Source organism: Cyprinus carpio, chromosome B18 (assembly GCF_018340385.1).
Source record: "Cyprinus carpio isolate SPL01 chromosome B18, ASM1834038v1, whole genome shotgun sequence".
NCBI classification, from domain to species: domain Eukaryota; kingdom Metazoa; phylum Chordata; class Actinopteri; order Cypriniformes; family Cyprinidae; genus Cyprinus; species Cyprinus carpio.
This window is the reverse complement of record NC_056614.1, coordinates 26,450,694-26,473,939: the sequence shown is the minus strand read 5'-3', so window position 1 is coordinate 26,473,939 and position 23,246 is coordinate 26,450,694. Positions and strand designations below refer to the sequence as shown.

The window sequence follows — 23,246 nt, the reverse complement described above, 5'->3', positions numbered from 1 at the left end:
GCATGATTAAAAGAGGATGAGCATTAAATCCTTCAAATAAATTTTTATTCCACTCACATGGCCATCATCATCAAAACAGCACAAAAAGTTATATTTGATTTCCTTTTACAAAACTTGGGAGAAAAACAATCTATACAACTACAGATATTTATTTTAAATATAAAATATTAAAGCTGAACACTTAACAGGAAAGCTTGTTTATTACCAATATTACATCAGCTAATAAATCTAAAAATCCTATGCATCCCGGAAAAAAAAAAGTGACAAAAGATTTCCATTTTTCATAAGGTATAAAAAGAAAAGTAAATACAAGACAAAATAAATACAAATTTTCAATATTGTAGTGATTTAGCATACATTCAGAAAAAATCATTTTGAGGAAGCTAATCCAGCAATTTTGTTTACTCATCACATATTAAAAATTTACATCTGAATAGTGTCTTAATTCTCATTTTAATGTGGCATTAATTTCTCTGCTGCCTAAAGTCATGTTAAAGTCTAACAGTGACAGTAAGATTTCGAGGACCAGGTCCAGTAGCACTAGTACTAGTTCATACTAGAATAGTAGTTGACAGATCAAAAACAAACAAAAATAAAAAATTACAAAAATGTGTTTCCTTAACAGAGACATTCGACAAAGATTTCAGGAACTGATTCATCCTGGCAATATAGGCAACATTTTTTTTTATAAACTCTACGAGGCACTTAGTGAAAAGCAGATGAATATCAGTATTTAACTGAATGATTTTGGTTCACGTCTAGGCAGCACATAATTCAGCTATGGTGAATAAACACATACAGTAACTTTTAAAAACTTGAGCTTTTGACAGCTACAGTTATCTGCTTGAATTACATGTAAACATTCATGTAGTGACATCTATTGACCCAAGCATCTTGCCAAACCCATCCTGAATTATTCATCATCAAGATGGATGAATTAACACCATAAGTTTGGGCGGGGCCAGGTGCTGATTGGTGACTGCTGCCTGTCCATCAAAATCAGTCTTAACTTTTAAAATAAGGCTGTTTCACTTCAAAGATGGAATATATCTTGCATGTGGAGCACAAGTTACCAAAAAATGGCACTTGGCAAAACTTTCAGTGCAAGAGTTTCTGGTGATTAAAATCTGTGCTTTCAGATTCATCATCCAGTCGAAGAAATCAAACGCATTTAAATGGAACTTATTCACGAGAATCAATAGACAGATGTACAGTAAAGGTAGACAGCAGGGCGTTTGGTCTTTAAGTGGTTGGGTGTTTCAGAGTCACACAGACCGGAAGTGAAACCGGTTTACTATTCATCAGGACCCAACAGAGCCGTTTCTGGCACAATGTTTAAGAATATTGGGTGGGAAACCCAATCCAAACAGCTGGCTGTCCTTCTTTTCAATCACCTCACATTTCTGCCCTGGGATTGGGTGGTTTATCACCGTTGCCTTCTTCATCCTCCTCATCTTCTTCGTAGTTATCCTCGTCGGGACGCTGGGCGGGCTGATTATCCTGCTTCACCGCTACATCCTGATCTCTGGCCTCATCCTGGACAGACACGCAGAAAGAAAGAAAATATTCAAATATGGTAGCTTGCTACGAACCACTTCAAATTTCTGTTTAACTGAAAAAAAGTAAGTGATGGGTTTGGAACAACATGAGGGTGAGTACATATTTTATGACATATTTTAAATACTGGGTGACCTTTCTATTTTAAAGCGCACAGATGTGAATAAACATTCCCTGAATCTAAGAGATGAGGTGAAAATGGAGGATGGACTCATGGTAGTAACTGGACACCGTTGAGGACGCTGCAATCGATCTGACTCACCCAACTGTGCCGCTGCCACCAGTCTACAGTTACAGCAGCAGCTTGTACAAAAGAAGAAGTGAAAACGTACACATGTGAGCACTACATCACTATCTGTGATACATTGCAGCGACAGAGACCATAAAGTGTTTGAACAGTCTCAGAAAATATTAACGTTTTTTGACAAGAAACAAAATTATTGCTTATTTTAGATACTCAACAATAAGTTGGTCATTTATGTCATTAACAATTATATAGAATCCTTGAAATATTTATTCTAGGATTTTATGATAATCAAATGTTCAGATTTTGAAACTGGTAATACTGTGAATATTTTTATTGTCACATTTAATCAATTTAATGCAAAAAAAAAAAAACTTACCCCACATACAAAGAGTGAAAAAATAACACAATCAAAAAGTTCCTCAAACATACATAAACATTACTGTCAAAGTGGGACATCTAGTACCCACTATAAATAAAATATTTAACCAGTTAAAAATATTTGTAATGTATATAATATATAACTCGAGCATTACTAGGTTGTTATGGTGTGCTTTTATAATGCAGTTGCCTTGCATTGTTGCAAGGTGTGAATCTGATGACTTAGAAACTTAACAGCACACCTGTACTCAACAAGCCTCAAAATATAAATCCTTCGTACCTGTTCTCCATTCTCCTCATTATACGGGTCTCCCTCTTCCTCCCGCACCGCCTGACGCTTCTGATTATCTACCAGCTCATCCTGGGCCTGGAGAGAGAAACCCATTACAGTTAGAGAACAAATAACAATTCGTATTTGTTTTAGGACTGTGTGTGCATTTGCATGCGTTACCCAACCTCATCATCTCCATCCTCCTGGTACTGCTCATCCAGAGCATCTTCCTGTTGGTCTGGGTTTCCAGCCATCTGCACAAAATGCACAAAACTCATTTCAGACTTTCTAAGCTGCATATTAAATAATGTCAAAAACAGTAAAAATTTTCAAACTAAATCAATGCATACTCCTCTCAAGTCTTTTCTTTTTATACAAAAAAGTGTGGAACTTCATGCACAGACAAATATTGCATATTAAACACGGTCACTTACCACCAGCTGCTCATCGGCGGGCGGCTGGTGCTGATTCTCAACGGCCAGGTGCATGTCGGGGTGGCCAACAGGTGCCGCCTCTTCCTCCTCCTCTTCCTCATGGGGCTGCTGCTGCTCCGCCTCCTCAAACTCATCCTCCCCCTGGTTGTTGGGGTCGTCCTCCGGATCCACATCTGCTACTACAGGATGCTGTAAAATTAACATATTTATCATCAGTTCAAACATTCACACACACTGGGTTAAAACAGAAATACAGTAAGTAATATTTAAAAAACAAAACATTTTATCAGTGTCCGTGTTAAAGGGATAGTTCACCCAAAAATTACAATTTGATGTTTATCTGCTTACCCCCAGGGCATCCAAGATGTAGGTGACTTTGTTTCTTCAGTAGAACACAAATTATGATTTTTTTGTTGCAGTCTCTCAGCAGTACAGTGCTTGGTAATGAAAAATTCTGTGCATGTTTTTTTTCTCTCATAGATTCTGTGACCATTACCAAGCACTGTACTGCTGAGAGACTGCAACGCCTGAAGCTAAAAACCATCATTTGTGTTCTACTGAAGAAACAAAGTCACCTACATCATGGATGCCCTGGGGGTAAGCAGATAAACATCAAAATTTAATTTTTGGGTGAACCATCGCTTTAAGGACCTAATCAAACCTAGCCCTATTTTTGAACACTGGTGCATGTATATGTGTTTACAATAACATAAGTTAACACACCTCATCTTCCTGATGAACATGCTCTGCTTCATCTTGCCTTGGCTCCTCATGGTGCACATTCTCCTCTACAAATAACAGAGAAATATAAAAATATAATGCAAAGGTAGTTAAATATCACCAAACATTGAAGAAGACCTTTTTTTGAGTAAAAGTAGCACTGCTGTGACATCATCAAAGCACATGAATGGTCACCTTTCTCCTCCGCTATCTGTGGATCTTCTTCTCCCTGGACTATATCAGCATCCATGTTTTCATACTGTGCCTTTTTCCTGATTAATACAAAAAATAAAAGAACTTACAAAATAAACCATTGCAGTTTCCTGGCTTGGATATCTGTGAAATGAACTGTAAAAAAGCCAGTGAACACACATTATTCATTAATGCAGAAAAATGCTTACTGGAACAGTTTTTTTTTTTGCCATTTTTGTTCAAAATGAATGTAATTGTTTACATTGTTTGGGGTTCAGTGCCTTGCTCAAGGACACCTCAATCATGGTATTGCCAGCCTGAGACTCGAACCCACAACCTTAGGGTTAGGAGTCAAGCTCTCTAACCACTAGGCCACGACTTCCGACTTATTTAAAATATAATTAAATTTAGTTATGATCACTTTTTCTTTTTCTTATTTTATAAGCACAGGACAGAAATTACATAAATGTATCTGTTACACTGAATGATGACGGAACATTATTTCATCCATATTTTGACATTTTATTTTCACAGTTATTTGAAAATTTAAAGTAGACACATTACTTGCCTTTAATATACTTTCATGTATGTGAAATCACTTTTGTACATTTTATTTGATGTGGCTACCAATATGGAGCGTCTTGTCTTTGACTCATTTAATGTATATTATTTAAACAATAAATTGCTGTTGCACCCATTTCAGTGATTATATGCCCACAATCCTTGGTGAAATCACTGCAACAAACAATCTCTCATAGCAGCTTTTTTGCTTTATTTACATTTTCATAGTAATGGTTTTTGAAATAAATGAATAACTGCATAACTTAAGGGAGGGTGTCTGACCGGAGCATTTCTTGCTGGAGTTGTTGCTCTTTGAGATCAGCTTCTCTGTTCTGCTGTTCTTCTCTCTCTCTATGCAGACGCAGCCTCTCCTCTCTCTCCTTCTGCTGCTCTAGCTGCTGTTTCTGCAGGGTCTCCTGGCGCAGGTGCAGTTGTCTGCGCTCCTCCGCCAGCTGTGCAGCCAGACGCTGCTGCTCCTTCTGCTGTTCGTACGCTGACTTCACCCGCTCCACCTGCGCATGAGCCTCAGCTGGCGCCACCTGGGGGAAGAACAGAAGAGTGAGGGCCTTATGTTGAGAAAGAGAATGCAGACTGAACTGAAGGATAATGCAGGAATGGAGTATTGGCTAAGGTCAATATTCATAATAGGCACAAAAACATATAGCACACAAATATAAAACAGAATTATTTGGTTGCCTAACCTTTAGAACAGCACATTATGATGGCTAAGAATGTGTTTGGGGTCAGTATGTGTGTTCATTTTTTTTAAAGAAATGAATACCATTATTCAGCAAGGGTGCATTAAACTGATCAAAATGATAATAAAGACATTTATTGTTACAAAAGATTTATATTTCAAATTTTTAGAGCAACTCAATGCATATTTGAATAATTTTTGAAGGATCATGTGACACTGTAGACTAGCGTAATGATGCTGAAAATTCAGCTTTGCATCACGGGAATAAATTACATTGTAATATATTTTCATATAGAAACAGTTCAAATTACTGTATTTTTGATCAACTTCTTTCAAAACCGCAAGCTTTTGAACAAAAGTGAATATTTTATTAAATTAAATATTGCATTATATTGAAATCTGCTTAATTTTCTGTACATTTCAATATAAACATAAAACAAAAACTATTAAAGCAAAAAGACAAATTAGAAGCATAAATAAGAAATGCTTCAATGGCATGTTTTTCCTCAGTAATATTAACTGAAAAACTTCAGAAGTTTAAATGAATATTAGAAATGTTGCCTTGCCAGCTAACTGAAAAAAAAAACAATTCTAAAATAACTAGTAGTAGAAGTATATATTTATTTAATGCCATGTCAGCATCTAAGGCTATTTTCATGGCAAAAACAATTAAAAAATATAAGTATAACAAACACGATAAAAACCAGAAAACAATCAAACACAAGTTATATTTTTTATATTTCTAAAATAACTAAAATTAAAGCTGAAATAAAAGGAAATAAAAGCTTAATAGAAATATTTAAAAACCACACAAAATTACTAAAAACAAAATTTTTTAAACTATATATATATATATAGCAAATGTTTATTACTAATACTGAAATACCCCCACAGCCAAACAATGGACTGTTTACTTACTCATTATTGCAAATGATCAGGTTATATATCAAGTATTTGCAAATGCATTCACACATATCAGTTAATTGTTTGTTTGGTTTTTTCCTATTTCCCCCCTTTTGAAATGTAGCTAAATCAAAGGTCATTGTGGGCCCTGATTTGGGCATCCCTGCTCTAATGTTTGAGTGCTGACCTCATGAGCGTGACGTTGCTCCCTCTCCAGCGCATTTTCATCTGGTTGGTTGGCCTGTGGCTCCTCCTCTTCCACTTCATTATGCGCCACATCAAACTCCTCCTCCAGTTTCTGTGGCTGCCCGGCCTGCTCCATCTCCTCCTCTGCCAGCTCTCTTCTCCTCTCCTCAGCTCCTCCCATTTCTCCATCCTCCTCCCCGTGGTGTGGCTGAGGCTTCTCAACCTCGTCATGTCTCCCCGCCTGACGAGATCCACATGAGACGGACCATTCAAACCAGTGACACGAGTGGGAAAAACCTCAGTTTTGAATACATGATGGGTAAACAGCTTTACTACCTCTGGCTGAGCGTCCTGGTGCTGATGGAGCTCCTCTGCGTTCCCGTTCTGGAGGGGCTGAGTGTCTACATGCGGCTGAGGCTGCCCTGCAGCATGTCTCAGACTGGGCATCTTATCGAGCGTTTCCTTCAGCTGTTTATATTCATCCACCTGAACCTGTAATCCATCGAGACCAACCACATTTAGTACAACATCCCACTTTAGAATGAAGGCCTCATATACACTGGCGAAATATTTGGAGGTTAACTGAAACAGGCAAAAAACGCAGCAGGCTGAAATCAAGAACATGACACAAGGCAGAAGAGAAAGAGAGATTAAAGACCATTATAAGTGAAAGACACCAAGAACAGAAAGAAAATCAGAGCAATCTATTGAAATAATTATTTAAATAATTCATTGAGAACTTAAAGAGAACTGTACTTAACACTAGAATACTACATTGCATGGTTTTAAATTTATTTACTTATTTATTTTTGTGATTAAATATGTGATGCATATTTAATCAATTAATATTTATATTACAATTTAAAAATACATTTTAAAAAATAACCTAAAAACCTTTAAAAGTATATTTTAGTATGTTTTCAATTACTTAAAAAACCTTATGTAATTGAAAAAATACTAGAAAACTACATGTTTTTAATATTTAATTATTTCATAAATATTTATTAATTTAATATTTATACTTTTTAAAATGAAAGCATGTGTACAAAAGCCTATTATTTAGATATTTTTACATGTAGAAAATATTACAAAAACTAAATGGTTTTAATTTATTTCTTGTAGTTATTAATTTAACATTTATAATAACTTTTTAATTTAATTAAAAGAGTGTATTCAAAAGCATATTTAGAAAGCAGCATTTATTTAACTGCAAAAATACAATACAATATATATATATATTAAGAGGGTTTTATTTAAATTTTATATAGTAATTCATATTTTATATATATATAAAGTACAGTACAATAGTTTGGAGAAGTTTCTTTTTTTAATGTTTTTTGAATTTGTTTAATTATAATTATAGAAAAAACAGTAATATTGTGAAATATTATTACAACTTAAAATAATAGTTTTCTATTTGAATATACTTTAAAAAAAATAATTTATTCCTGTGATGCAAAGCTGAATTTTCAGCATCATTACTCCAGCCTTCAGTGTCACATGTAACATCCAGTCTATCACATGATCATTTAGAAATCATTCTAATATTCTGATTTATTATGAGTGTTGGAAACAGTTCTGCTGTCTAATATATTTGATGAATAAAAGGTTAAAAAGAACTGCATTTATTCAAAATAAAAATAAAAAATTCTAATAATATATATTCTAATAATATATTTTCTTTACTGTAATGACTTTTTATCAATTTAACACATCCTTGCTGAATAAAAGTATTGGATTTTATTTAAAAAAAAAAGAATCAAAAAAATTACTGACCCCCCCAAATTACTGACCAGTAGTGTATATTGTTATTACAAAATATTTTATATTTTAAAACATAGCTTCTTTTTTTTTTTTTTTTTTTTTTTTATTCCTCAAAGTATCCTAAAAAGTATCATATGTTCTGAAAAAATATTAAGCAGCAGAACTGTTTCCAACTTTGATAATGAATCATCATATTAGAATGATTTCTAAAGGATCATGTGATAATGATCCTAAAAATTCAGCTTGGCATCACAGAAATAAATGATAATTTAAAGTATAATAAATTTAAAAACAATTATTTAAATTGTAAATATTTCACAATATTACATTTTTTTCTGTATGTTTTTGATCAAATAAATGCAGGCTTGATGAGCAGAAGAAACTTCTTTCAAAAACATTAAAAATAGTAATGTTTCCAAACTTTTGGTCTGTACTGCATTTATTTAACTGCAAAAATACAATACAATATATATATATAAGTATTCCATAGCATATGTTTTGCACTGGTTTCAAAATTAGAATTAATTTAATTTAAGTGTAAAAGTCTGAAAAGATTCAGATATTCACATATTAAACATTCAAAATAGATGCAATGCTACATCTTTCCAAGTTCTTGTGCATCAAATAAACAATCATGACATGCAATATTAGAATAGATGCAAAAACAAATTAGAGGGAAGAAGAGCTACTAAAATTTTGGGTGTTATTTGCACAATGCTAACGTATGATGTCAAAATGTCACCTTCAATTCTTAGCCAAATACTAATCTAACCTAATCTAACCTTTCTTTCACCCAGTTCTCCTTCACTTGGGTACCTGTTTTTTTTTTTCCTTTTCTGGTTAAATGCCAAGTGTTGGCAGCATATGGAAGGAAAATAACACGCTGGATGTGTGGGTTTGAAAGGAGAACAAGTGCAAACACACACTCGTTAAACCCACTGCCTCCCAGCATCCTTCCCTATCATCCTGAGAAAGCAGATAGTGACAGTCCTAATTAACGAGCATCTGTACATCTGCTTTCACAAAGCCGCAGAGATGGAGCGAGTAAACAGGAAGTACAGCATGTTTGCTTGTCAGAGTCATGCACATTTTAGCATACTAAACCAGGGCAAGAAGTTCTGTAGAAACGAGTGAAAGAAAGAGAGTGTGTGTGAGAGATGACAACGGCCTTTTGGAATGCGACCGGACTTGAAATGCAGGCTTAGGCCTGTTTGACACAGCTCAAGCAAGCAGCCTGCAGTCTAACTGTATCAGCAGGATCAGGTGCTGCTTTCACACTGACAGCAGTTTCTCTGCATAACTGATATGCGGTGCTATGCAGAAAACAAAATGATTTCTGGGTTAACATATTAGCTCTGATTCAAAACCTAGGGAGTTGTCTTGCTGCCTACATAGGCAGCATCCTAATTGCTAAAAAAACTCCTAGGCAACTGATTTGGGACGAAGCCATACAAATAAAATTTTTCATGCAAATTGCACAGGAAATGCACAGCCTACAGTTAATGTCAATAGAGTTTGGTATATGTTGTTAAATATGAAAATGCATAGCACACACAAATTAAATAAATAAATAAATATATAAAATTTAATTGAACTATTTAGATATTTATTTGGATAGGGACAGTATAAAAATCATGATTCCGGTCAAAAAAAAAAAAAAAAAGGCTGAAAAATATGCATTGGAGCTAAGTAGTATAGCATACGATATAATTTGCATCTCATATTTATTACAATAAAATAATCATTTCCCTGTAAAGAAAACAACTTTTCTTTAAAAAATAATATTATTTGTTATTATAGTCAATTAAAATTAAAACCATAAAGAAAATGAATTTTACGTAATACTATAAAATAAATTAACATAAAACATAAATAAAATAAAGAATAAATGTTAAGTGAAATATAATATAAAATGTTTTTTTTATTCATTTTATTCAATTTGATGTATTAAAATAACTAAAACAGATTTTTTTTTTTTAAAATACAATTATATAACCCAAATGAACAAAATTAATAAAACATTAACTTTTTAATAAATTTAAAATGAAAACTGAAAAAAACGATATTAATAAAAAATATATCTAAAAATTTAAATAATATCTTAATGATACTAAAATAACATTATAATAAATCTTTGTTAATTTAAAATTTCAAAAAAATTATATAAAATTATGTGTATGTTTGTACAAAAAATACAATATTTTACATTTGCATTCAATGATTATATTACATACAATGATAATTAAACTGCACCATACAAAACGTGCAAATAATTTTACTTTTATTAAACATATTGCGTGTAGACTTGACCAAAATATGTGTGGTATAATGGCAGTGGCAACTATAAAGGTAGGCTAATTATTCAAGTGCAAAACATTGGAAATAATCACGCTGATAAGTAGGTTTACTATATTTTCTGCCAAGTTTAGCAAATTTAATCTTTCTCGCAGCAAAAACAGGTTCAGTCCTGAAATGCTACTTTCAGCTATGAATCTAATACACAGCATTGCATTTCTTACATAGACTACTGCAACCTGTTAATATGGGTGCAGAAATAAATACACACCATTTGCAAGCTGCTTACATGAGCTATGTGAAATTGGACTTGTATTTCCCACAGGATGTGCTCTGCACAGTGTTTGTTCAGTCAGCAGGATGCATGCACAGCAAACACATACTCCACCTGATTAAAGCACATTTACACACACACCCACCCTAACCTGGGCCGCAGCTAGCGCACTCTTGTGGTCCTCCAGCGTCAACACAAGCTGGTCATGGGCAGATTTTAAGCTCTTGTGCTGTTGCTACAAGAAGGAGCATCACAGGCAACGCTCAGATATAATCATTCAGGAAAACCACACTGAATATTTGTATGGATAGTGTGTAGAAGTACAACTGAATGATGTGCAGATGGATCAGGGAAACATGGATCATAAATAAATATAATTCTAATCAGGTGAATTTCATGAAAATTGACATTTTTTCCCCCTCAAAAACCAAAAGAAAAATATATAGATGTATATATGTTACAAAGAAAAAAAAAGTCTTTGAAAAACAGTAATATTTTTTGCAATGTGAAATTATTTCATAATCATAACAATTACTCCCTACTTTGTAATATATTAAAATCAAACATTATTTAAATTGGTAAGTAATTGTAATTCTTTAAATATAAGCATAGTAAAAATTACATCATTGTAATACTTGGAGTACTGATTTAATTTAGAATGTTTTAAACAAATAAACATAATTATTTATTTTTAAATATACAGTAATAAAGAAATAAATCGAACTACGGATTTTTATACTGACGTGCTTTAAATGTGCAACAAATTAAAAATTCCTAATGGTCCTTAAAAAAAACATTCAGCTTCTTCATACTTCATACATGCATATTTTCTCATTTTATTTATTCTTTTTTGTTTGTTTGTTTGTTTGTCTGTTTGCATGTATTTATTTTTGGAGAATTTTAGTGCTGCCATAACAGACATATTTTCACAAAATTCACCCATTCATCTTAAATATACCAATAATCATAACACATTTTGTGCTATTCCTCTAAAAAGACCTGAAGCATTGTGCTGATATAAAGCAAAACCCATAGTGCTTTTCGGCTTTACCCTGGTGTCCTGAAGCTGCACATAGACTTCCTGATGAGCTTTTCTCAGCTGCTTGTTCTCCTCACGTAGGTTATATATATTGTCTGCAGAAGAAAAGAGAAAAAGAGAGTCAGCTGAAATGACTGCAGCTTGTAATTCCTTAGAGTTAATAAGAGAAGCTTAAGATTCAGTCATTAGGAGTGCATTAGACTTCAAATTCAACCTTTTAGAGTGCAGGTGATTTGTTATGTTGTTGGTGTCTCTGTTTATGTTCATCTATTGCCTTGTTGTGTTCATCATCTTGTAGCTGATGTCGCTCTTGTAGTTCATAATACTGTTTTTTTAGGTCATCATGCTGGTTCTGATGGTAAACACACACACAGACACACAACAGTGAATTATCTGTGTTTGTTGTGGGATGAAAAGGCATGCATATTTTACAGTACATCACAAACCACCATTTTTGTGTAGATGTGTTTTCCCCACTGACCTTCAAAATCTGATGCTGCGAATGCAGAGAGTTAAACCTGACGCTGGCATCTTGCTGTAAGCAAACAAATACAAACAAACCTGGTCATTTTTTAAGCCATCACTGCACATCTAAATGCCATGCCAGAGAGCCACAGGCTGTTATATCCGAGAAACATATGAGCTATTCGCATACAAACAACCAGATGAGTATTTGACTGTAGGGCAAAGCATGTGCTCTTGAAAAACTTCTCCTGCAGTTTCACAACTCAAGTTTTTACTCTATGAAAACCATCCCTTATGCTGTAGCTCACAAAACAACATACCTTTTCTTTGTTGAGAGACTGCTGAGCCTCTAGTTTATACATAAGATGATCTGTGAGGAAAAGGCAAAAACAAGTGTTACAGGTATTAAGCATTGCATGCTATTATTTCGTTCTCACTGCAATGACAGTCATGCATTAAACGCTTGGCTTAAGGGTGTCCGAATACTCTTAGGATCTTATTAACTTGACACTTGGCATGACATAGTGGCTTTGGGCTGCACCAGTTTATCCATCATGCAAGCTACAGGATGTCATTACACTTCAGAATTTCCTCTTCATCTATTAATCATGGATGCTGTCATGTATTATAAAAAAAACTTGCCGTCTTTGGCTTTTTTATGCTCCAGCCGCTCCTTCTGAAGAGACTTCTCCAATCTGGAGCGATGCTCGTACACAACTGAGAGGAAGAAAGAGGGAGAACAAGATTTGGTACTGGTGTGCTGACACAGCTATACTCAAACTTCAGTGTAAAAGGCAACTTTTTAGCAACTCTGTTCTGTGCTTTACTGTGCTGTAAGGCATTGTAATCTCTAAATTCATCCTCTCTAATGCAGCGCAGCTACATCCATCAAAGCACTGCTTATGTAACACTCGTTCACCACCTTCAACAATACAATCAAGATAAAAGCGGTCACATTTCTTATCACCAGGTGTGGATAGCATTAATGTTTAAATGCATCCAACAGTTTTGTGCCATAAAAGGTTATTTAGATATTTTTTTGCTTATCTTTTAGCTACAGTTGGTGTTATTTTTTTTTACCTGCTGGTCTATGCAAAACTGCAAACAAATATGTTTGGCTGTCTTGTCATATCATGTGTCATTTTTTTATATAGCACCATGAGTGCTATGTTTTTGTCTCTTGAAACCTTTGTGTTGTGAACACAATAATGTGTCCTATGTGAATAGAACACTAAATCAGTTGAATTATGTCACTTAAAAGTTTTTTAAAAGTTTCAATTTTGGATAAATAAATAAATAAAAATAAATCCATCAAGGCATTTTAACTTTAAGCTGTTGCTTCTGACCAAAATGTCAGTCTATAATCCATAATACCACTTCCTCCATAAAATAAAAAGTCTGTGTGAATGTGTATGGCTGTAGTGGCTATATTAAAAAAAATAATAATAATTTTACATTTTGCAAAGCAAATAATGATTTTACTGTGCAAACTATAAAGCATCTGTTAACATGCAAATAACATGCTAAAAATAACACAATTAAAAAAAGAAAACAAAAAAAATCTAGATACCCCACAACAACCAGCTTTTGCAGAATCACAGTCAGAAAGTAAAGTGAGCTGAGCTATTTTTGAAGGTTTTCTCTCCACTATGTGATCCACTGACCCGTTGAGAGCCACATTCGACCCTCTTAATTTCTCTCTAATGGCATCAGAATGAAAAGTTGCCCCTGCTGCTCTCAGAGTGCACTGACTTTTTATATGTAACATGAGCTGTGCACAGCAGCCTTCCTCCAAAATCTGAAATGCCACAGGAAATGAAGCCTGACTGAGCCTTCCCTCCCCATATTTGTGTTTTTCCAGAAGTGTAGGTTGCTTCTCAAAAAGTGATGTCATGGTCTGCGTCCTCCGACCCCTTGCGCCTGGTCTTGTATCCTCCCATTACAATTATCATTACATTACTGACACATCAAGTACTGATTGATTATACTGATTAAAGAGGCTGTGCAGTGATTATGACTTGAAGGCAGTAATCACAGCTGACTAACACAGTCTCAACATAAGACCTCCTAGTGGTACAATAAAAATAAAATTGTTTGTGTGATGGGAAGCACATGTGCTCAGGATATAAATGACCCATGAGTTTAAAGATCTCACGTGCTAAAGCCCATAGTAAAAATCTATAATATTTATATAATTAATTTATATAAGTATTAAAAATTACTGTTATAAATTATTATGCACAATTAAGCATAATTAATTCTATAATAATTACACATCTATATTATAAAAGTCTTTATGGAAGGAAAATAAAATTAAATGTTACATTTTATTTAATATTTACATTTTATTTAACAAATATAAAAAAGCTTCTAGAAAGAAATATGAACTAGAAAATGTGCATTCTAGAAAATGACAAATATGAACTATATAAATGGAATAAATATAGAAACATTTATTAAAAATCACTTTTAAATTATAATTAATTGTATAATTATTCTAAAATTAAATACTAAATGTGTGTGTGTGTGTTCTTAACTTAAAAGAATTACAAAGTCAACAGATTTACAATTTTATTTATCATCATATTACCTGTTAAAATCTAATTTTTGAGCCCTGAGCATTTATGGCAAAGTTTACTCTCCAGCAGTTTAACATAGATCTGCTTGAGATCTAAAGACAAAGGCCATTTCTTCGTGCCCTTTCAGCAGCAACATACTGAGCTTGGACGGGCAGACAAACAGAGAAGCCCATCTCCGCGGGACAATAGAATGAAAGCCTGTGATTTTAGGCACAGGTTGAAACAAGCTAGCTGCAAACAAAATGTTCTGCATAAAAATGAGCATCTTCAGCGGCAGCTGCCTGCAGGGAATCACTGCAGTAGCAACACACACACACACACAAAAAAAGCAAAAATTTCTAACCTTTTTTTTTCTTGATCAATTTCAAATACACCTCACTGTGCGTGAATTGCAACAGATATGAATTTGCAGCAAAATATGACTTGCATTAAAGGGGTTGCATACTTTCTTTAAATATGCATCAGTGTCAGGCAAAAGATGAAATTTGTGCATTACCACATGGAATCACTTTATATGGTTTGAACTAAAAATCCTTTGGTTATCTTTTAAAAGTGTGCATCGTCCACCCCCCACTCCACTCTATTAAACTTCATTCTAAAGATAAATGTGGAAAACATACAAAAAAGTGTCAGCAAGTTAACAACTTGTGGATTCATTATTTTATATGATTTGAACAGACTTTCAGGTTACCAACCTAGAGCTTTCTCAAGCACTATACAACACCACAACAGTCTATGAACAGGTCTTGAAACTTTCAGAAACATGAGAAGACAGTCAGTATGCAGTATGCACTCAAAAAATGTCATCTATCGTGTCATGTGACATTCCAATCTTTTACGTGATTTACACCTAAAATGTTTGATGACCTCTCTAGAGCTTTAACCACTAAACCACAACACCACCATCAAAAAGCCAACAGGACGGTCACTCACAGTAAATAATGTTTCAGAGCTCGCTGGCCAAAAACTTGCAACTTTCCAAAGTTTATAGAATGTTTATTGCGCCGTGACGTCATCGCGACGACGTGTGTTTTATTTTACCTTGAAGCTGAGCGGAAAGAGACTCCTGGTGCTGCTGGTATTTCACAGCAATCTCTTCTGTCCTCTTCAGCTGTTTGTGCATCTCGTAAGAAAACATCCCCCCATAGATCATCCCAAACACCACCGTGACCATCAGCAGAGACTGGAAAATCTTCTTCTGCTTCCTGGAGCACACGCCGTTGCCCATGTTCCCTCCTCTCCTGGATTCCACAGAAACTTTCCCGGGAATGCTTTTCTCTTCACTCTTCAGTACAGAAACAACTCCGTCCTCTCCGGGACTCCTCATGAAACATTATATTCGTGAACAATTGCTCGGACGACTTGTGTAACGTTGTCTGAAATGTTTACAAGAGTCTCACGTTTCGCCAAGTTTTCCAAAGGCATTCAACAGATTTAAAAAAGTGACGAATACGGTTGTAGTCGGTCCTCGAAGCTCTGTTGGGTTTTCTACATAAAGAAAAGCAGTCTTTTTTACTAATTATCTGAAGTTTAGAGCGGCCTAATCGCACCTTTCGTTACGTGTCACCTAGCGCTGCAGCAGATCATCCAGCGATGAAGCTGAAGGAAATCCCGCCCCTCACAAACATTCGGCTGCTGTGATTGGTCAAGGTTCGTGTAAATCAAAAGAGATTCGCTCTGATGGGAGGGGCGTGTGCCTGAGAATGTCTCCAAAAATGTCTAGAAGGCGAGGAAATTCTCAGTCCGGATCATATTTTAAAATGCAGACGAAAAACTTGTTTTTTAAAATTGTAAAAAAAAATAAAAAAAATATTGCCTTACGTTTTGAACACCTTTCATTTAGTTAAATAAAAGAAATTAATACTTTCATTCAGCAAGGAAGCATTCATTAGACAATAAAGACATTTATTAAATAAATTGTATTAATACTTTGATTATTTATTAGAAAAAAAAAAACAACTGAAATTATTCAATTTCATAAGTATTTATGCCCTTTTCTGGGACACTTGAAATTTAGGTAAGGAGCATTCATATTGCTTGTAGATGTTACTTCACTTCGAGTAGAGTTAACCTGTGTGGCAAGTTAATTTGAATGAGTATGATTTGGAAAGGCACACACGTCTTAATAAAAGGTAAAACAGCTGAAAATGCATATCAGAGCAAAAAACAAGCCCTGAGATCAAAAGAGCTGCCTGTATTGATCAGAGACAGGATCGCATCAAGCCACACATCTGGGGAAGAGTTCAGAAAAAAAATTGCTTCACTGAAGGGTCACAGAAGCATGTAGTCTCCGTTACGCTTAATGGAAGAAGTTTGAAACAACCTGAACTCTTCCTCTAGCTGGCCAAACTGAGCAACTGATGGAGAAGGGCTTTGGTTAGACAGAAGCTGATGGTCACTGATGGTCAGTTGAGCTCCATGATCATATATGCAGATGGGAGAAACTTACAAAAGGACAAACATCACTGCAACACTCCACCGATCCAGTCTTTATAGAGGTGTGGCCAAACTCAATCGTCTCCTCAGTGAAGACACATAAAAACCAACTTGGAACTTGCAACAGAGCACCTAAAGGACCCTCGGACTGAGAGAAACAAGATTCTCTGGTCTGGACCTCAATTCCAAGCATCATGTTTGAAGGAAACCCGCTCTGCTCATCACCTGCAGACTACCATCGCAACAGTAAAGTGTGCTGGTAGCAGCCTCATACTGTGGGGCTGTTCTTCAGCAGCAGGGACTGAAAAGCTCAAGAGAGCAAAATATAGATATAGCCTTAATGAAAACCTAGTCTGGAGCATTCAGAACCTCAGACTGGGCAGAAGGTTCACCATCCAACATGACAATATTTCTGGAGAAACCTGAAAATGTGCATCTGCCCCCATCCAACCTGACAGAGCTTGAGAGGTGAAGAGGTGAGAAGAAGTATGGCAGATAACTGACAAATGTTGATGTGCAAAACTAGTTGCACCACTCCCAAAAAGACTTGAGGCTGTAAAGGTGCTTCAGCTAATTACTGAGTTAAGGGTATGAATACTTATGTATGTATTTCAGTGTTTTATTTGTAATAAATTTGCAAAGTTGTCACAAATCTATTTTGTGCTTCGTCATTATGGTGTATGGAGTGTAGATTAATGTGGGGGGGAAAGCAGTTTAGCATAAAGCTGCAACATAAAACAAAACAAAAATATGAAGGTTATGAATACCTTTGCAAGGCACTATAATCATATACAAAGATGAAATAATATTCAGTCATTTCTTATTACATTCACACACACATACATACTCTATATATATAAAATAATTATTATTATAAGATCAAGTGAATGGTAACAACAATGTTTTTACAATGCTTTACAACAGGTTTTTAATCATGTAAATGCATAAAATCTATCTATTCTAAACCTTTAAAATCATATACAGTGACAGAAGATTCTGAAACTGTCTCCAGGAATCTTATTCACAATGAATAAAACAACGCTTTGACTGTTTAGACAAACACAACAGGAGGCAAATTTGCTGGGGATGTTCTGCATTACACAAAACCCTTTTGTTCACTTCAACTGTTTCTTATTAATCAGTTTGAAAACAAAAATTACTAGCTACAGAATTTATTCTCTCACACTCTTTTCCTCTCCACTCTTTCATATGAGATGTGATATAAAGGCGTCCTAAGCTACTGTTTCTGAGCAAACAAGTCTATTAAAAAGCAGTTGGCTCTGTCTAATTCAAAGGCAACTTTATTAGGGGTCCAAGCACAGAAGGTGCCAGAACCCTATTGTGTTTGTACTGTTTTTCTTCGTATTATTATTATTCTTTTTCTGCCCTAAGAGTGTCTGGCCAGCCAAAACCGTAAGTAGTAGAAACAGCAAATTTCTCAGGATGGTCCCAAATCTCTCCCACTACTCAGGTGCACACACACACCCCGATCAGATCATATGTGCTGCTATAATAAGTTCTTTTACATTTTTGCTCATATCTCCACAAGTATACAGGTTACAGTCAAAATAATGCCAAATTTTGTGTGTAGCCTATTTTCTAGAGACCCTCATGACAAAAAGTTATCAAAAGAATTTGGATTCATCAAATGGTTTAGAAAATATAGTTTAGCATGAAGCAATGGCTACTAATTTATTGGGGTGTTTCTGCAACTACGGGCACTTTTGACTCTCCAAAATTTAGAAAAATCAACCCCTGTGAATTTTAATTTGAACCATCGTAGTCTGTGATACATATAAAAATGTCAAGAGTCATTAAGATTTAGATCTGGAACATTTTTATTTTTTATGTTTTTCAGCTCTTCTTACAAAATGTCCTTACCGCAACGTTACAGTAACGTTCATTATATATATTTTTTTCTTTTTTAATTTCTATAAAAAATTTATATTTCAATAGCTTTTACATTATTTGCAGTTTTGTAAATACTGGTATTAAAAAAATATGAAAAAATAAAATTAAATAAAGCAGAGCTGCAGTAATGACATCTTGTGTTGGTAAGGACAAAATGTTAAAATGCCATGAAATCAAAAACAGGCTACTGTACAGAACAACAGTAAAATAAAAAGAAAACAGAAGGTATTGCATGTGTAAAAGATAGTAGTAGTTTTGCAGTAAAGAACTCAAACTGTTTTTTGCCCTCTGGTTTCTTTTATTTATCTTCCACTGCCTTCTTTTCAGATTTTTCTCTCTTTTTGTCAGCTGGGAGATACACTATGTGCCCATTTTCCTTTCTCTTTTTGTAACGTTCTTTTTCCTTCTGCAAATACATTTCTCATTTCATCTCTGCATTTCTTTGATCTTATTGTTGATGAATTTGGTCTCATCTATGGTTACAAAATGACATGTTTAAATATAATTTACAATAATATTTGTAATTTAATACACAGTAAACTTTAAACTTGTCTCTACCGCAACACAAGGTCTTTACTGTAACACTTAAATTTGCTGTGGTAAAGACATGTTGCGGAAATCTTAATATACATGAATTAAGCCGTAATGCACATTTGTTTTTAAAATGTAGTTCAAAGTACATAATTACTAAGCTGTATGGTAAGGACACACAATAATTACTGGCACAGAAAAGATGATATTTACCTTATATTGTGAGTGAGGTAGTGAGGTGGCCAGATCTGTCAGTAATGTGCTCATGTGCTGATTTCTTTTCCCATAGACATTAGACTTGTTTGTCTTTGATATAATGTGATAATAAAAGTCCTTTTTTTTCATTGCTGCGGTAAGGACTCAAAAGTGTGGGACAGGCACATTTAGTTAAAAAAAATCATAAAAATGATCAGTAATTAATACAAAAAAAATTAGGATGCTGTAAATTAACATGTATATTAAACAATTCCATTTGAAATAATGTCAAATTTTAATTCAATTAGCTTATTTTATGTATCTCAACATTGTGACCAGAGTTGTAGGACAAAACAAAAAGGTGTTTGGACCTATAAATGCTTCATAATTTTATATTAAATCACATTAATCATTAATTATATTTATGTGTGTAGTGACGCTGTGAATATATTTACAAAGCATCATATGACAAATTGTAATATAAATCTAAAATTTCACTGCTGGGACCCGCAGTGAAAGTGCCCGTAGTTGCAGAAGCACTGCAATGTCCGACGGACTACAACACATTGTACTATTGAGAGATGAAGGACGTAAAACTAATGTTGTTGTCCATAAGAGAGAGGCACAAGACAACAAATTATAGATTGTGTAGCTTAACATCTGTGTAAATTATTAAATATTTTAACTGTGCATAACATTCATTATAGTTTCATAAAGTATAATAAAGGCTAAAACAAGTTTAATCAGTTTCCAAAGAAATCTGTGATCTCCAAAATACCTTCATATTTATTTATATATCCTAATTTCAGAAATTATTTGTCAAGTTGTTTGACATGACTGCATATATTGCGGTCCAGTTAAAATGAAGAGACAATATTATTTGTCTATTGAGATATGGTACATAAAATAATACTTCCATAGAAATACACTTAAATATAGGTCTACTCGTATTGAAAAGAGAGATGGCCATTGTAACATATTCTCTATATATATTAGTCATTGATGATGATGCTGTAACATCATTTTAAGTTCAGTTTGGACAGGAATGTCTTCCAGTGAGTGAAAATAAGAAGTTAATCCCACACTGAAATTGACTGAATGTATGTGTGGGCCACAATGTTTGATGTTCAGTTTACATCAAATCTATGGCATTCCAAGTTATTGACGTCAGTTGGACTTGAATATTTGACCTGTTTTTTTATGTCAACTTTGATGTCTTCTCAACATCAATTGCCCAATGGGCTGTGCTTGAACCACGATAATCGCCGCTTGGGGCTATTTGTTGTATACATTAGGATAATTAATCAGCGCTCTGAGACTCATGAGGTGGAGAGAAGTCAACATTCAGCTTCAATTTTATAAACCTCATGTTTCTCAAGGGTCGCAACCTGCCCTAAAGGAAAGGCTGATCTAAAAGTGTTTTTACAGACCTGTATGAGTTCTTTCTTCCTTTGATCACAAAAAGAGATTTTGGGGAATGTTAAGGTCTGACTGCTTTAGTGTCTGTTTATTTTTGTGGAAATGTTCACACATGAAATACAAGGTGATTAAGACTTAAATCATTCTGCTTAACATCTTTTGTATTAAATAAAAAAAATTAATAAATAAATAAAAAAGTATACCAGTTTAGAATGACATAACGTTGAGTAAACAACCCATAGGAAAAATTTATTGCTCAGTTGGTTTCTTTTTTCTAAGCTCAGGAGACTATCTCTCATTTTAGTATCAACAGCATTTTTGTTTTTTTTGCTAATTTTATTTAGGAGAAATGAAAGTAGACACAAATGAGACATGAGAAATATTTGATAAAATAAGAGTCAAAACAGAGAATGTGTTGAGAGAAACATAGAATATAGCTTTATTGTCTTGCTGCAATCTCTATCAAGGCTCCATTATAGGGATATTTTATTGCTCAGTGGTTGCTCTTTCTAACCTCAGGAGACGTAATTGTGATTCTCATGTATTTCTCATTTTAGTCTCAACAGTGTCTCAGATGTTTCTCCTAAAAATCCTTAGTAGAAATAAAAGTAGACACAACTGAGACATAAGAAAGTTCTGAAAGAAAGGAATCCAAAATGACAATGGGAGAGAAACGTGTGAGAAACATGGGAGATCTCATTATTGTCTTGCTGTAATCTCTTTCAAGACTCCATTATAAAAATGTTTTACTGCTCAGAGGTTGCTGTTTTTATTGCAATGGGGTTTTTCACCTTTAATTGTCAGGACAGTAGGAGTAGAGACAGGAAACAATTGGACAGGTGAGAACTGAACAGGAGCAGGAAAGTACCTTTAGCTGGGATTCAGACCCATGTTGTCTGAGGTGCTTTACATCAACGCGCTGCCCACAAGGCTATGGCTCTGACGGAGGTTACTCTACGCTCAGGATACTAAGGGTGCTTCTCTTATATGTCTCATTAAGATATCAGCTTTGTCTTAAGATGTCTTTGGTTTTATTTTAGGAAAAACTTTAAATTTTTACTAATATTGCAAATACTAAAACTATCATTTAAATAGCATTAAAAATTTCAGAATATCAGGGGTTACTAGTTTAAATGTTTAAATTTATCTTCAGTGCCCAGTATTGTATAAACCACATTTTCCAAACACACTAGAAAGGACTTACAAGTAAGATGTTTAGTATAAAAGCAATACCTTTTTTTAACAAATGTAAAACCAGTGTCCCAGTGATTTTTTGTTTTTTGTTTTTTTGCTTTGTTTAGTATTAAAATTGTGTCTTGTACAGCCCATTTTTGCATGTATGTTAATATAGGTTATGGTTTCCTCTGTTAAATCACACACTGTCTACGTAAAACAACTGTATTGTCTTTGATTGAAATATTGTAGATAAATGACATTAAAGCTAACCAAAGGGAAGAAAAATAAAATAAAAAAGTGATCTCTTTACCGTTTCAAATATTTCTCCTAGACAGAAATGAGGTTACCTTAAGATTGAATGAAAACTTTTGCTTGAGTCTCCTGCTTCTCAAACTTGAGGAGAAATATCTGAGTACAGTGTGTGATGTTGTTGAGATCTCTTTTAAAGCTTTAAAGGAGACCACTGTGAGAATGTTAGAGTTTTCGTCTCAGGAGACAAGTTTGAGAAGCTGGAGACACAAGCAAAAATCTCCATTTGATCTTCAAGTAACCTCATTTCTGTCTAGGAGAAATATTTGAGATGTTAAAGAGATCTCACTTTTGATTTTTCTTTCCTATGGGAATGGCCTAATTTTCAATTTTATCAGATGGTAGTGATTTTCTGAATCTGAAATACATCATCTGAAAAACCTCGTAAATATCTGGTATCATGTTTGAGGAATGTGGATTTCCTCTTGATTGGAATGCAGACTGCAAAAAATATTTTAATAAAAATTATAATTTCTAAACTGTATTTTAACCTTGGTGAACAGTAAGAAAAATAATTCAACATGCATTAATTAATTTGAAAAAATACAGTTTTTTCAAAGTCAAAAAATAATCCACGTGTATGTTACTTTTCAAGGAAGCTGATTCCTGTCATTCATCACATGCTTGTCTTCAGCTGGTGGAACAACTCAAACAATAACTTAGAAAGTATCCACCCATCTCTCAGTATATAGCATTGCTCACTGTGC

General features: G+C 34.2%; 1 protein-coding gene across 1 annotated transcript; it reads right to left on the bottom strand.

Annotated features, from left to right (window-relative positions):
* Window positions 1-28: 28 nt before the first annotated feature.
* Window positions 29-16,178, bottom strand: LOC109108930 (Golgi integral membrane protein 4-like). Its single transcript, XM_042744622.1, is given in 16 exon segments — window positions 29-1,536; window positions 2,463-2,549; window positions 2,639-2,707; window positions 2,888-3,076; window positions 3,611-3,675; window positions 3,803-3,879; window positions 4,643-4,899; window positions 6,148-6,387; window positions 6,483-6,638; window positions 10,631-10,714; window positions 11,531-11,615; window positions 11,728-11,870; window positions 12,000-12,053; window positions 12,304-12,353; window positions 12,626-12,700; window positions 15,604-16,178. Coding segments are annotated over 16 exon segments (2,058 nt in total). The 5' UTR covers window positions 15,890-16,178; the 3' UTR covers window positions 29-1,395.
* Window positions 16,179-23,246: the final 7,068 nt, after the last annotated feature.